The 17,364-nt window shown below is 32.0% G+C and overlaps 1 protein-coding gene across 1 annotated transcript in view; it reads right to left on the bottom strand.

Annotated features, from left to right (window-relative positions):
- The window catches only part of LOC145324568 (uncharacterized), a 32,965-nt gene extending 16,038 nt beyond the window's left edge, over positions 1-16,927 (bottom strand). Inside the window, exons 1-4 of the mRNA XM_080167149.1 lie at positions 16,878-16,927; positions 16,391-16,453; positions 9,993-10,075; positions 5,737-5,843 (exon numbers count right to left, since the gene is read on the bottom strand). Coding sequence (XP_080023275.1) covers positions 5,737-5,843; positions 9,993-10,075; positions 16,391-16,453; positions 16,878-16,925 — 301 coding nt within the window. The 5' untranslated portion in view covers positions 16,926-16,927. The remainder of the gene's footprint in view (positions 1-5,736; positions 5,844-9,992; positions 10,076-16,390; positions 16,454-16,877) is intronic.
- Positions 16,928-17,364: the final 437 nt, after the last annotated feature.

The raw sequence follows: 17,364 nt of genomic DNA on the forward strand, positions 1-17,364 counted from the left end.
ATGGTGGGTAAAGACGATCGTTCTTTTAGTCAGCTATAATGCCTATATGTATCTGTTATCTAATAGGATTGACAGGCCTAAATTACAAATTCCCCCAGTTCACAATGCTTAACAAAAAATGTGCAAGAAACAAAAATATTTACAGTGTGTTTTCATTTCCGCACATATTTAGATATTCAGCTTTTTTCGCCAAAAGCCAATGAATTGGAGTTTGTGTTTAATATCGCCCGTAAAACATAGAACAGGTATCCCTTTATATAAGTTGCATGAATAGAAATAATCAAGAGGCATACTATCTAAATCAGCCAATACGAGAATAGTAGAGGTACATTCCTGACATGTCATTGGTTCAAATTGTGTACAGATTTTAGTAGTAAGGGCATAATTTTTATTTCGTTTCATAATGAGTAAAATATAAATTGTCGCATTATTCAAGATAAATCTTTTCTTGGGTAAATTATATCCTGGAAAAAAATCCTCGCTTTTACTTGAATGCAAAATATAAGCAAAGGTGTTTGTCTGCCATAGGAATCCCTTTTTAAGTTTGACGAATTTTGGAGTTAGATGGACCATCTAGATATACTATGTCTATTGTTACATAGTATGCGGTTCTGATGATTTGAGAATGTGATACAATTGTGAAAATGACCGCACACCCAAGAATAGAAAAGTGTACTGTTTTGTCTTTACATTCAACTTAGGGAATATCCTATCCTATTATATAAAGTAGTAAGCTTTTTTGTCTGTAGCGAAGGATCTCGCTAACCGCTGAACTGATATGGTTCTCCTTTAGAGTGAAGCTTCTTATAGGTCCCAGGGTGGTTTTAGGCTGTTTAATTTTTACAAAAAAAGTCGTTGTAAGGTTTTAAGTTATTTTTCTGCACTTTCATGTGCCTTCTAATATCCCTAGATACTAGGGACGCAGCCGCTAGTTATATTTAAAGCAGTAAGGTTTTTTTCTTAATCCAAGATATCAACAAATAACTAACTAACTGGGTTCTCTTAGGTTCTGTGGTGGTTTAAGGCTAATTCATTTTCAGATTTAAATCTTTTGGTGGTTTTAAGCTATTTTTCTTGCCCGTCTCTGCCACTTTAAAAACAGATAACCATGATGCTAGGAGCTTAGTAGTTATAGTAAATTACCTACTTTGTTATAATTTGCTAGAACATATTTTCAAGTTTTCTTGTGATATCAGATGTCTAACAAGTTAATGGATTAATTACAAGGGCAGGATTTTACTAACTTTCAGGGATCTTAAGGGACAGCACAATGGACGATAAATTACATTACATTCCATATAAAGATAAACAAAATTACCCTTTCTGTAAATAAAATTATTGGTTGATAAGTTTAGACACAATTTATATGTGGAACTAACCAATCATAATATAATAAAAGTACTCAAAGTTTTTGAGCCATCAAAAAGAATAACCTGGTTCTAAAACTTTGGGTACCTGTGTAATTTCCTTTACCTTCTTCCCTGACTAAATAACATTAAAAATAGGGAAGGGTGAAGAAATCAAAAGAAAATAGCAATTAAATATATACCAAAAAACTCCACAAAATTGCTTAGCTTGCTATCTGTCTGTATGTCCGACGAAGAAAATCGTAAACTGACAAACTTTATTATTTATAATGTTGTTGTTTGTATTCTTAAAATGGAAATGATTATTCTTGCCTCGCAATATACTTGTCAGTATCTGTGCAAAAACACAAGAATCTTAACTGTTTACAAGCATTAAAGTTCCTGCAAAAAAAATTACCCAAATTTAACATTTATCACTTTAATTTAATTTAAACATTTTGTTTACAATTTTAGGATGTGGTAATTACAACCCATGTTTATTTTTTATTTATCTTGATTTTTAAAATGGTGTTTCCTATGACGATAAAGTATTTTTCTTTAAATGCTAATGTTCTATAAGCGTTCAAAAGACTTCTATGTCAGGTTTTTCTTTAATGAAAATTACCATAATTGCTTGACAGAAAAATTGCTTTGATCCAAACGGATGTTCAAAACTGAAAGTTAGGAAGTTAAACTTTAAAAATTTTACAATAATGTGTTAAAAATTTGCAAATTTGATACATAAAATATTACTTTTATATACAACCAGAGCGTTAAAGGAGGGGAGAGGTAACGAGGTGTAAATATTTCAAAAGTTTATGTATCACCAAAACTATGTAATTTTAGTCATCCAAAGGAATAATAGGGTAATTATCATTTTAACGGGGGGTTAACCCAAAAATTGAATTACCCCACATATCCAAATTATTTATCCCCCCCCCCAAAAAAAAAAGCTTGAACGTCCCAGCACAAATCGGTAGCAAACATAATTCTTTGAAAATAATGACATTGGGATGGGCACACAAAACAAACTTTAGATGTTAGATATATTCTTTAATTGATATTGTAGTATGATTTGTAAAACGATTAATTTCCGTTTAATTAGAACTGTTTCTCAGCTATACTGAAAAATCAAGTACAGGTTCGTATCGCAAACAATTTCCACGATTAACCTAGGCCTTCGGCCCCCTGGAGTTTTAATCTAATTATCTTTTATAAAATATCCGCGGAAAGCTGTCAATAATACAAAGCGATACATACTACTATCATTCCTTTATTAATTACCCTAAATAAAAATTAGGACAAAAGACAAAACAAATATTGTAAAAAGAAACCTAATGTAAACCTTATGTATTTAAAGTTTAGGGTCATGGAAAGAAAACGAAGTTGCGGGTTTCATAGTATTTTCACAGTAGCCTTTGAAATGTTATTTTAGGTTAGGTTAGGTTAAGTAAATGTTAATGATTGCCCCGCTTTGTTAGAAAATATGCCCCGCAGGCGCTAGAAATAGGAGAAAAGCTACTGTTAAAATACGACGAAACCCGCAACTTCGTTTACTTTCCATAATCCAAAATTTATATTGCAAAGTTTTAAAATATTTGATTGTTTAGTTAAGTAAATTTCTGTATATCCATAAAATGTTGGTAAAATAAATGAAACCTGTTTGAAATCTTATCTAGGCAAACTAGAAAACTTTCAGACCACATAAAAAATCAATTCATTTTAGTATCTGCAATGCACAGATTTCTCAAAACTGCTCCACATTTTACTTTATGTCCTGATTACTGGAACTAATGGCTGTTTGTCTTTTTTAAAAAGTAATTGACTAAATCATTTTTTCTCTTTTTAGAAAAGCTCTGTAATTGGTCTGTAATAAAATTAAGGTCTAGCATTAAATTTTGACTTTTTTTCATCCTTCTCTTTTTTAAAAGGGTATTATTGAATCGTAATTTAATAAACAAAGTAAAAAAGTTTTTCCACCAATTATTTTCTTTTGTAATAAACACAACCCCCATAAAACAGCCAAGGGATGTGTCAAAATAAAATGTAACACCCCTTGAAATTTAGGGAGCGTGTGGTGTGCCTTCCTCCCCCGTGGCAAACGCCTGTGCACACCACTGGTTTCGCTTTTATGAATATTTTGAATTTTCTATCCTCGTTGTTTTTGTAAAATACAACTAGGTAAGATATAAGGATAACAACATCCATGAAAGCGAAGCTTGAAAGTCAGAAGAAGGACAAACGACCAAAAATTCTTGTAGATTGTCGGAACTTAATAAGCAGAACATTAATTTGTATGTCTAAACAAATGTATACATACACAGGATATAGAAAAGAACATACCTTGTTTTCCTGGGAATCACTATTTCAAAAATCATATGAATAGTATTTTATTAATGGACGTACGGATTTTCTGGTAAAAATTATAAAGTTGCTAATCTTCCTAAATAGTACCTTACTGTTATAGAAATCATCATGCAAAGTTTGAAATTGTTTCTAACATGTACCTATGAATTGAAGAAAAATGTTAATCACTACGGACATACCGACCCTAATTATAGAAAAGCTTTGCTTTTTAAAAGAATTGCACAATTTAATTAGACCAATAGTTAGTTACATATCTTTAGTTTATGTGCAGTTAAGAAAGGTGCACATTTCGGCCGGTTTTTTTTTTGTAATAGTACGATATTAGCAAGGTTGGGGCTTTAGGTACATTGAATACCCCCCCCCCCTTGTTTGTAAATTACGACTGGTCGTAAAGATAAAATAAAATGGTCAACCTAATTGGATCAATAATTAGTTGTATTTATCTTTATTTTATTGGTTGAATAACCCAGGGAGTAAGGGAGGGGACAATGGGCAATTAATTCAATTTAAGAGGGTTCGCTGAAAAGCAATGAAAACCAGATTTATGAAGAAAATTTTACCAAAATTGTAAAGGGATCATGGTAACCTAATTTAGAACAAAATTAGTTCTAAGAAAAAAATCATTTACTTGAAAATTAAATTATCAACACATCACAATGTAGGAAACATTCTGTAATTAATCACTAGAAAAATCTTGTTTAGAACTACCTCAACCCTTCTGATATATTTATAACTGACCCCTAAATTCAAGTGGTTCTTAGATTATTTAATACATAAATATCACAGTAGAGTTTCTATACATGAAAAGACATTTTCTTGGGAAAAAATATTTGTTAAAACCAGCGATAAATAACAAACTTTTCTGTCTGCATATTCAAAACTAGCTCAGCTAGTTAGCGGGGCATTGATGCGCAAGTCCCCAAAATCAGTAAAAATCTGCTGTATTCGTGCACATTCCCTTTAAGCCAGTCCCCAAAGTCTGAGACTCCTTAAAAATTGAATATTCGATCCATTGTCCCCTCCCTTACTCCCTGTGAATAACCCCCCTCACCCCTTGTTTGTAAATTACTACTGGTAGTAAAGATAAAATGAAATGCAATTGCACAGCTTAGTTAGATTTTATTTGTCTACATTCTGTGCACATTCTGGCATATTTTTAATAGCGAAGCTACTCTATAATTCACTATGTCTGTCCGTCAGTTTGTAACGCTATGGGGGAAACGTGATTTTCTCTTATGCAAGATAGACAGCTGAAATTTTTAGTGAATATTGTCATGACATATGCCCATCTAATCAATACATTGTTTTGTCCATCTGTCTGTTATTTGGGGTGCTAGATCGATTCCTATATTTTTAAGATTCATGATTTTCTTAACTCATTTTCAAGATACAGGGCTAAAATTTTCAGGGAATAATTAATTTTGTATTCTACATATTTTCCCCAAGTTGGATTAAGATCTTTCTATTAATTGGGGTGCTAGATCGATTCCTAGATATTTAGGTTTTCATGATTATAATGTTGCGTGATTTTAAAGGTTTGATGTTTTTCCTATTTTACCAAGATTAATGTTTATTGTATGACACGGCTTTGTAGTAATTTTTTCCCGATATCCATTCATCATTTTTGAGCTTCGCTACTTATGGATGTTTTCATCCTTGTTTTAATAATAGTACGATTTTAGCAGCGTTAGGGAAATCCATCCCCCCCCCCCTTCCTTCATTCTTTTTCAGAGAAGTTTAATAGAAATTATTTTTCACGGGACGTATTGGAGCGGGTTTTAGATGCCGAACATGACTTAGTGTCTACAATAAAATGTATACTGGCCTGCCATTGATATTTAGTTTGTGTATTGGCCTATCATTGGTCATTTGTATCGTTTGGCATCATTATTTATAGGCACTATAAAGAACTTCTGGCATCAGAAAATTGGGTAAGGGTTAGCCGTCCCTTTATCCACCCCCCCCCCCCCTCCCAAAGGCTTACACTCCTCTAGAAATATCTGTGCACGTTCCTCATGCTTACCTTTGAAAATGGAAGAATTGTAGAGTATGGCATGGGGGTTACTGGCAGCCAGTCTCATACACTTGACTGAACATATCTTACCCTTCAAATGGGTCAGATCATTGTGCCTACAAATATGAAAACGTTAATTAAATGCAGGGATCTTAAGGGATAAGACAATGAACAATAAGTCAACACATTCCCAATGATGGAAAACAAGATTAAACCTTAACACAGCATATCTTACTCTTCAAATGGGACAGATCATTGTGCCTAGAAATAAGAGTCAGTTTATTGAATGCTGGGATCTTAAGGGATATGACAATGGACGATAAATCAACACATTACCAATGATGGAAAACAAGATTAAACCTTAACACAGCATATCTTACCCTTCAAATGGGTCAGATCATTGTGCCTACAAATAAGAAAACGTTAATTAAATGCAGGGATCTTAAGGGATATGACAATGGACGATAAATCAACACATTACCAATGATGGAAAACAAAATTAAACCTTCACACAGCAAATCTTACTCTTCAAATGGGTCAGATCATTATGCCTAGAAATAAGAGGAATTTAATAATCCTTAGTCACCATTTGTGTATATGTCTTGTCCGTTTATCTGTCCGTAGTTCAGTCGATAAAAGTAGTGTTAGCTTACAAATGAAAATGTCATATTGAAAGATTTATTGACAGTATAACAATACATTTCATTTCTCATAAGTTAATACATCAGGTAGAGTGATTTTTTGATGATACCAGCTAAATATGGAAATAGAAAGCTTTATTTATAGCACATTATTAACAAATTGTTGTTTTTTTCACTTTGTTATTGCTTCGCTACTTACAGACATGCTTATTTTTGTTAATTTAATTATCATTTTCAATGATATATGATAAAAACAATAGGAATGGATTAATGGTAAAATGTACTTAAACTACTTTTTTTATTTGAAAAAAATATAATTAATTCCTTTTGCAAAATTAGGGGAGAATTAAACTGAAGAGGGGTAAAAATCAGGAATTTTTGAAAAAGTTTTTGTTGTTAAAAAAAATAGATGTTTAATTGATCTAAAAGGATAAGACATTGGCCGATAAATGATGTACATCCCCAACAATGATACACAAATTAACTCCTTCTAAAGATTACAAACAGTGGTTGAAACCAAAAGAGAGCAAAGAGAGAGATAGACAAAAATGAAGAAAGAGAAAATAAAGAAAAGTTGGTGTGTTTTTGTTTTACATGTTACATTATTGCAATAAAAAATTAAAGTCCATTTACATATCCCCCACCCCCATGGTTGGTTAATACAAGTAGTATATGGCTCCTACTCCCTGGCTACTGTGATTGTATTAATAAAATTAAAACCCCACCCCCTGCTGGTTTTCTCCAAAAAAAATAATCATGAAGGATAAAACTTTACACTGTTGCGTTGTAATTCTCATTCAATTGAAAGAAAAGAAAATTCTTTTTAGCAGTGACGCTTAACTAATGTCAATGTCCGTTTGTGCGTAAGTCACAGCCTATAAATCACACTGTACGTCAGTCTGTCAATTTAGCTGTGACTTTCTTGGATACTTTGAAATAAAACTTTCTTGTAAAAACTCCCATAACCAATATGCATCAACTTTTTAAGGAATGGTTTCAATTTTGGAGGGTATAAAATCCCAATATGGGGGTAATTCCTGTTTATTTTTTGTAAAGGGGGAGTGATGGATATCATATATTTTCATAATTTTGTATGGAAAGTTTTCCTAAATGGAGAGTTTGTGTATACAGGTCTGTTAGATAATAGCTTGACATTCTTATTGAATTATAGAGTAGCTTCACTAACTAAAACATGAGAATTACCACGTAACACTAGAGGCAAAGGTACACTTTTCTCACATAAAACTTAAAAGATAATTTTTAAAAATCTCCAGCTGAGACCTGGGAAAAAAATGTAATGCTTTTTTTCTCTTATAATTTTGGCAACGTGGCTACATTTTATGTTAATCCGTCGGTCTGTATGTATGTCTGCACCGCTTAATATGTATTAATACCATTATGGTAAGAGGAAAATAATATTAAATGGGGGTAATTGATAAGGTTTTAATTTATGCACCAATTAAAAAGAAAAACTGTATGTCTTTAAAACCGATTATTATCTGCTGGATTAGAACCAGCTATCAGCCATACTAAAAAGTCAAATATCATTTCGAATTACAGAAAATATTCTACGAATATTAAAATACAGGCCATAAAATAAATACCAGTTTAGTTGGCCCGGGCCTATGGCACCTCGGGGCTAGCCAAAATAGAATTGATAATTTAATATTTCATTTTACTATCCGCGGATATATGTCTATAATACGATTCAAAATAAATAACTATGAAGAAGCTTCGATTTACTTGCATTTAATCGCACTTGCTTATAAAAAAAGTATTTAATGTTATTGAATGAGTATAATGTAATTTTGATATCTTTTGTTATTTGTATTTTTTATCCTTCTTTATAGAGACCAAATATTTTTAAACTCCACACACATAGGGAAGTTTGGAGTATTTGTTTTTGATTGGTTCCAAACTAGTACTGTTCAAGCATTTCAACCAATAATTTTATATCAGATAGGGTTATTTTGTTTATCATCATTAGGATTTTTATAAATATATTTGCTATTGTCTTAACCCTTGAGTGTAAAAGCAAAATATCTTTCTACAAAAGATGTATTGCAATTTTGGGTAAATAAAGCATACTGTTAAAGGACAAACTTACATTTTTAGAAAATGATTATAGATATATGCATCGCTTATTGTACTTTGTTGTCCTAGAAATCATTGTTTCAAAAAATAGTTGCCATAAAGTTGAAATTCATCATGATTTAAATGGACTTACGGTCTTTCTAGTAGCGATTAAAATATTGTTACGTTAAAATAAAATCACATCCAACTCGCCTTAGAATGGTTGGTTACCGAAACGTGTCTACAGCTCTTTCAAAACTGAGAAAATGACTTTAATGAATAGCCATAAAGAATAGTTTTACGTCATAAAAGGTTCGCTTTAAAATGCTATCAAATAAATGATACATACTTTATTGCTTACTGTGCCTTTTTTTTGTCTAAAATTTTACGATTTTTTTAGTTGCGAAGCTACTCTACAATTCTTATAATATATTTAATGTAGAACCTAGCCAAATACCTTTTTCGACTGCTAACTAATTGCTTCCTGCTCTTTTGTAGAGACTTGGCTGTGTTTATATTTCCGACACTATTAGCTGATATTCAAAGACCCAATTGAAAGTAAACATAGGATCCCCGCCTTGTGAAGATACAGTTATTTAACCACTGCCCACTCTATTATATTGCATTCATCTTGATATAGTGAAATAAAATGTTGAAACATCATTCATAAGTGTTATAACTAACTTAACTATCATAAATAAATGGTCGGACGACATAAAGTACGATAAAACAGCAGTCACATACATACATACTTCTTCAAAATAGTATTTAAAATAATGTCCTTGTTAATTTTAGCGTATTAAATGTACAAAAATCACAAATTGTTAAATTTCTGAAGCATGTTTTAGATGAAAAGAATCAAATTAAAACTTTTAGAATCATACTTAGATGATAATCAAATATACTAAAGTAACAGGTTGTTTGTCTTTCTGGAGGTAAAATATGTATGTCCTGTATGATCACATTTTTCAGGAAGTTTTGTATTGGTCAATTAGGGTGGGCGTGCTTCTTACCAACTCCTCTCTTTCGAAGAATGTACTATTTTAAATAACAATTTCAAAAAATCAATACAAACTACAGAAACAAGTAGACTAAAACGTAGCAAACCCTTTTTATGGTCTGAATTGGTTTCCATAACTTCTAAACAGAAGAATTTCTCCTTTTTGCTTTACATATCTCCCGGGATGGTTTTAGACTATTTTGTCTTTAGATTAAAATCTTTTGAATACAGACCCCATAGATGCTAGGGAACAAGATGTGTGTTTGTTTGTCTGTCTGTTTGTTTGTTCCGAAGGATCTCGCTAACCGCTGAACCGATCGGGTTCTCCTTAACAGGGTAGCTTCTCATATGTTCCAGGAAGGTTTATAACTATTTGGGGGGAGGGTACCACCACCCTCCCAAAAGAAATCACAAAAAAAAACGAATCATAGATATATATCGTAGAGACTTGAACGCAAAATAAAACTGTTGAGTATTATTTTTTTAAACCAAACATTTAAAGAGCCACTAGTGGCCTCTAGGGGCGTAGCCACTAGTAAGTAAATACTTACACTCCTTCCTCTAAACAGTTGAGAAATCCAACATATCTAATATTCGCATACAGGACCCAAGGATTTCCATCCACTATTGCACTCTAAAAATAGAAACAAGAATATTTATAAGTAGCGGTGTACTTTAGGGATGGGACATTGAGCTGTTTACTGCACTAGTCCGCAAAGTTTTATACTAACGATTTCTTATTCGTTGCCATAACAACTTTAGGGAATTTTATTGAATTTTTATTGATTAGTTCCTTAAGTTGATTGTCTAAATGTTTCAACCATTAATTGTAATCTACAGAAGGGATATGTTTGTTTATCATCATTGGAGATGTACACCAATTTATTGACCTTTGTCTCTTCCCTGTATACTTATCGACAAATTTACATTTACAAAAAAAAACAGAGGGAGAAAGGAAGGAAGCTGTTACCATAGGCGTCCAAGGGGGGGGGGTAATGGGACATTTGGCACCCCCAAAATTTTGTAAACAATACCCCCCCCAAAAAAATATTACCCCTACCTTGGGGGTGCCGTAGGTACCCCTAACGATTTTGGGGGGGGTATTTACCCCCCCCAAACCATTTTGGGGGGGGGTATTTACCCCCCCCCAAACCATTTTGGGGGGGGTAATTACCCCCACAAAATAAATGTTCTTTAAAAAAAATTTTACTGAAAATTTTTTTTTGGGGGGGGAGGGAGTAATCCCCGCCCCCCCCCCCCCCTAAAAAAAGTCATAGTGTGACAACCCCAATATAGTCCAACCAGTTAAAACAGTTCTTAACCATGATAACAAAAAATTTAATAGTTTGATCATGTTTTATTTGCTTGGGCCTTTATAAGGGCTAAAACCATCCCGGGGATCTATGATGTAATTGTAAAGCACTGAAGATTCCATAAAATAGATACCTAACTAAATTAAATATTTCATTAAATAATGAAAAAGAATTTCTATAGGCGATTTCTTTTGAGAGGATGTCAGGGTGTCTCAAAACTAGTTATAAAACTTACCAGGACCTATAAGACGCTTCACTTTAAAGTATAATCATATTGGTTCATTGGTTAGTGAGTTAATTATTGTATTTTTAAAAGCGAAGCTTTTCTATAATTAGGGTCGGTCCGTCCGTCCGTACGTCCGTCCGTCCGTCCGTCCGTAACGGATAGCTTTTTTCGTTAATTTAGACATGTTAGAAATGTCCTATCGATTTCAAATTTTGCATGGTGATTCCTTTAGTAGTTAGGTACAATTTAGAAAGCGTAGCAACTCTATAACCATTACCAAAATGGCCGTACGTCCATTTTAAACATGTTGATTTTTTTACTTTTTTAAATAGCTTTTTTCGTTAATTTAGGCATGTTAGAATTGTCCTATCGATTTCAAATTTTGCATGGTGATTCCTGTAATAGTTAGGTACGAGTTAGAAAGCGTAGCAACTCTATAATCATTACCAGAATGTCCGTACGTCCATTTTAAACATGTTGATTTTTTTTACATTTTTAACAACAAATTTGTATGTGACCTAATTATCCGATTGGTCTGATTTTTGGTATACTGATTCCTGGGACAACAAAGTACAATATTATAAGCGAAGCAACTCTATAATTAAGTCCTTAAAATGTAAGTATGTCCATAATCATTATCCTGTATCAAGCAGTTTTTCAACAAATTTACTTACAATTTTGCTTTGACTCTTATACATTCGCATTCTGATTATTCAGTTCTGACATTATACAAGTGTTAATGTCCGTTTGTCCTACCGTTTCAGAGCTTCGCTTTTATGGATGTTGTCATCCTTGTTTTATTTACTCGACATAAGCTTATGAAATTGCATATCGATAAAATGCCAACAATTTTGACAGGGTACGTCTAAGAGGGGGTGGTTGTTAATCAAGGGGTTTATCTCACTCCTCCACTGGGAAGTTGTCTGAAAGTTAATAGTATAAATATACAAATGAATACTTTTTGAGAAGAAAATTACCCCCGATACTTGACACTTTTCATCAAATTTTTATGAAATTTTATTTTTTTCCGTCTGTTGTGTTTTTTTTTGGTGAATAGTATATAGCGTGATAGAATATAAAAAGGGGACGCAAAAGGATGCTTTTTTCGGTGGGTTGACCAAATTATTATGAATGAAAATGGGTGTTTTCAAATGGTTGGGGGTAAGATGCTAAATATTTTTTTTTCTTAGTAAATGTTTATAAAAAAAATGAATTGCTTTTTCATTGTAATAGTCAAATATTTTTTATAATTGTTTTTTTTGCAACACATATCAATATTAAATAAAATCAAATAGCAAAAATCATTTATTTTTTGAAAATATTTTGAATTTATAAAATCATTAATAATTGGGTCAATAACGGCTTTGTAAAAATAAATGTCTATGTCAAATTATTTTACTAAAATGAAATAGTAAGAGTAAAATCATTAAAATTAAGATAAAAATAAAAAGCCAAAATATTATTAAGTTAAACTTTTATATATCAAGGGTGTAACTTTTATTATGATATACAAATTAGCATAGCCATAATATTCTTATTTTTAAAAGCGAAGCTTTTCTATAATTAGGGTCAGTCCGTACTTCCGTCACAGATGGATAGCTTTTTTCGTTAATTTAGGCATGTTAGAATTGTCCTATCGATTTCAAACTTTGCATGGTGATTCCGTTAGTAGTTAGGTACGATTTAGAAAGCGTAGCAACTCTATAATCATTACCAGAATGTCCGTACGTCTATTTTAAACATGTTGATTTTTTAACTTTTTTAACAACACATTTTTTTGTGATCTAATCATCCGATTGATTTTTGGTATATTGATTACGGGGACAACAAAGAATAATGTTATAAGCGAAACAACTCTATCATCAAGTCCTAAAAATGTAAGTATGTCCATAAACATTATCCTGTATCAAACAGTTTTTCAACAAATTTACTTACAATTTTGCTTCAACTCTTATACATTCATATTCTAATTATTCAGTTCTGACACTATATAAGTGTTAATGTTTTTTTATTCTACCATTTCAGAGCTTCGCTTTTATGGATGTTGTCATCCTTGTTATGTTCTAAAGAATGAGATACTACTATATATTTGAATAGTAGTGGCGCCCTTAGCATCTAAGAACTCGTGTTTTCTAAAGGGTAAAAAGGGAGGAGAAAAATAGCCTAAAACCACTCAAAGGATTGACCTATAATATTGTGGAACCATCATGGGATCTATGTGAAGCTTTCCTAAAAAGGAGAACTCAGTATTAAAAGCAGGGTTCGGAAGCCTCACGTAAGACGCGCATAAGCCTCAGTTTTAAACCTGCTTGTGAGCAGAAAAAAATAATTTCAGAAAGAAGGATTGTCTGCTAAAGAGCCGTTTTATACATCCAACTGAATTTTATAGTGATAAAATCACGATTTCACTGAGGCTTACACGCGGCTTACGTGAGGCTTCCGATCCCTGATTAAAAGTAATGAAATCTGAAGCTATAGTCAAATAAACCTTACTTACTACTTTATGTTATAGGATAGTACTTATTAACTTAATAGATTAGGTAGGTGCTTTTTTTACATAATTAAATTACCCCCCCCAAAAATTTTACCCCCGGGGTAAATTAGTTTGGGGGGGGTAATTACCCCCCCCCTAAAATTTTTTACCCCCCCCAAAAAAAAAGCTTGGACGCCCCTGGCTGTTACATGAAAATATTCAGAAACAATGAATAATCATTAGAGTAAAACAATAGATGAGGAAGGGGCCAAATATCTGTACATCCGCCAACCCGTGGACCTTGTGTCGACTTTCAATTGGGTCTTTGAATATCAGCAAATAGCGTCGCTGTAAAAGAGCAGGCAGCAATTTGCTAGTAGACGTAAAGCATCCCCAACACTGGATCTATATTTCAAACATTTCTGCATTATCCATAAAATCTAATTTACCCCTATAAAATTATATTGATTTAACAGAGTAATGACGGACAAATTGATTTAAAGAGTAGTCTTACTAAATTTAAGGATTTATTTTTCCCAAAGTTGCTATTTTAGGAAACTATACAGGGAGGTAGGGGATATTGGGCTGTTTATTAAATTTGTCCCCAAAGTTTTATAATAACGTTTTCTTATTCGTTGGCTTAACAACTTTAATTTAGAATTAACAATTTAATTGTACAAACGTTTCAAGCACTTCTTGTAATCTACATAAAGGGTAATTTTGTGTATCAACATTGGAGATGTAAATCAATTTATCGGCCATTGTCTTATCTCTTTAGATCCCTAGATTTATAGATTATTGGAAATTTCAATGTACGTACATTTACTTTTTTTTTATTTAGTCCTGCAACAAGTGAATGACGTTTTCTCATGGCCAGGAACATAGTTTGTAAACAAAAACAAAAATGATTTTGACACACATTTAAACATTTCCCAGAATTGCTTCGAAACCGATTTATATCTGCCGAATTCCGGTTCTACGTCATACCGAAAAGTCATGTATCGTTTCGTATTATATCCAGTTTTCTACGAATATTAAAATGTACAACCATAATATCAAAACCAGTTTTGCTGTACATTTTCAATAATGATAAACAAATTTACCCTTTTTTAGATTGAAATTAGTGGTTGAAACGTTTAAACTCTCAAAGAAAAGGTTTTTATAAAACTTTGGAGATTAGTGTAATAAACAACCCATTGTCCCCTCTATCTCACTGATTACTACTAATTCAAAAAACCAGTTGTCAATAACTTTTTAATTTTTTCTTCAATATCCCTACATTAAAGGCGCGAAATCAATGATACGTTTGGCTAATTTACTGCTATGTTTGAAATGTCTACCTATTACGTATCTAACATTCCGTGAAGTAAGGAATTATTCACTTCAAAACAAAAATTCTTAGGAAAAAACATTTTGAAGTTGGAAAAATATATCATATATATTTAATGAAACTTAAACGCACGTCATATTATAATCGTTGTTAAAAGGAAACATTTTTAGTTAAGTATTACAATATTTTGAACAATTTCTCCCCTCTCATCCCCCCCCCCCCAAAAAAAAAGGCTTCCTAAAGAATTTTTAACCCCCTTGAACTTACACAAAAACTGTTTGTGATCGGACCGGACAGTCAAGTGTTTGATATCTTATATGATAGTCTAAAACCTGCCCAGGACCAAAACAAAGCATACCTTAAATATGACCTGTGGACAAATATTACCTCCGTATATTTTGTTACATATTGAGGGGAAGGGGATTTGTAAATTTTAATTTGAATTTTAATTTTAAAATAACAAATAAAAAATTATGAGAGTTATTTTTTGCTGGGGGTGGTTTCTTTGTAAAGTAGAACCATATCGGTGCAGCGGTTATCGAGTTTCTTTATTACACACAGACAGATAAACATCCTGTTACTTTTATATAAAGATGCTCAACTGATTTTCAAGATATCTATTTAAATGCAAAATTAGCCAAAATATAGGAAAATATTTTGTGATGTCAACAGCGCATTTGACCCAATCCTTCATTCACCTTTCAGTTGAAATATTGTATTTTAACTTTCAGGAATAAAAGTGTAAGCAAATAAAAAAATTTAACATGCAAAATTTACGAAAACTTATTTGTGTCAATAAGTAGCGCAGCAATGAAATTTTAACACAATTTTTAATTTAAAAAAAGAGGAAGATCCTATTTTGTAATAAAGTCTTTTTTATACAATCAAAACAGTTTTAAAAGGTTTGTTTATTCTATCCTTCTATGATCTTTGTTGTTTTTAGAAAAAGTACTTTTTTCTTCGTTTTCCTTATTTTTAATGCTACGCATCAACGCACCAAATGCTTTAAAAAGTTGATTTAAAACAGACCTTTTGACTCCCTGTTTTAACACATTAAAAAGCATACTCAGTTACTCTAATGTCTTTCTTATTTGAATTTATTTAATGGTTTATACAAGGCATAACACAAGTTTTTAGTAGCAAAGCTACTCTATAATTTTGAACCGTCTGCCTGTCTGCCCGTCCATCCATCTGTCTTCTTATCTGAAACGTTTTTGGAGTTTTATTTTGAGAGTTTTTGTCCTTTTCAACTAATTTCAACATATATGTGGTGTTTGTGGTCCGACTTTTTGGGTATTTGTATTTGATAAATTTTTTCTTCAATCGAAGTTATTTTTGTGTTTCTAGATGAAATGACAAGAAACTTTATTTGTAGCTGAACAAAGTTTATAAAAAAAAATCAGCCTTGTGACGTCATAAAAATGAAGGATTATCCATTTTTTTTAGGAGTTTTCTTTTCACTTCTTCTCTCATTTCCCTCATTGCTATGACGTCACATGGCTGATTTTTTAGACACATTGTTCAGCTACCTTTATTTTTCATTTGTGGAATTTGGGTGTTTTGAGAATTCCAGTTGTAAAACATAAAAAAGTAATAGGATAACTAACCTTTACAGGAAAGGTGACTCCGCACTGAGTGAGGCTGATGTCCATAATACTGTCTGTTATCTCCTTAACATTGTTTTATAAATTAAACAAGAACAATCATTTTCTTAGGTAACGCTGATTTTAAATACAGTAAATTCCCTATTGTTTGAAAAGAAAAGTAAACTTAAAACAAAAATGTTTGTTACTGTCATGATAAGAAATTTTGAAAAATCAGTGTTTTTTTCATTTGTTATTGAAGACAATGATCTAATTTTCGCGGTGAAGATTATGCTGACCAATGTGCATTTGCATTAAAAATCAATTTCTTGCTTTTTAATTTACTAACGGCTACTCCCCTACAGATCTTAATGGGCTTACGGTGTGGGTTGGGGAGTAGTGAAATTTGATTTTTCAGTACACAAGGACATCAGGTTACTTTTATATAAGGATGATTTTTCCCCTCGTATGTATGATGTCATCCTTGTTCTAAAAATTACAACAAAATTACCTGTTTGGAACCTTTACAGTTTATCTCAGAGAAAACGGTTAATCCCATTTTTATCTAATTAAAATTGAATAACAATGTTTAAAAATCTAATTCAATCTATTTTGTTATATTTTTTCTTCAAAATGGCAAAAAAAAAGTTTTTCCTTAGATTTCCCTAAAATTTCCCCCAAAAAGGTTTTAATACTTTTAGATTCTCGAATCTATATTTCCATAATAATATCCGATAAATTAGCCATAATGAAAAATCGTGTATAGCATCAAGTTGAAGCAAATTTTTCCATAAACATTAAAAATTAATACCAGTTTTATTAGCCTAGCCTTTGGTCCCTTTGGTCTAACAAAACTGGATTTAATCTTATCATTATTCATTATTACAAAGCTGTCTATCTATAATAGGATGCGATGAATTTCTATTTCCAGCGTAAATGCACTGTAAAGCTGAAACGGCAGTTTTATCTCAGATTCAATTAAAAGTGTTAGAATTTGA

Source organism: Acartia tonsa, chromosome 7 (genome assembly GCF_053477335.1).
Source record: "Acartia tonsa isolate MP-2025a chromosome 7, ASM5347733v1, whole genome shotgun sequence".
NCBI classification, from domain to species: domain Eukaryota; kingdom Metazoa; phylum Arthropoda; class Copepoda; order Calanoida; family Acartiidae; genus Acartia; species Acartia tonsa.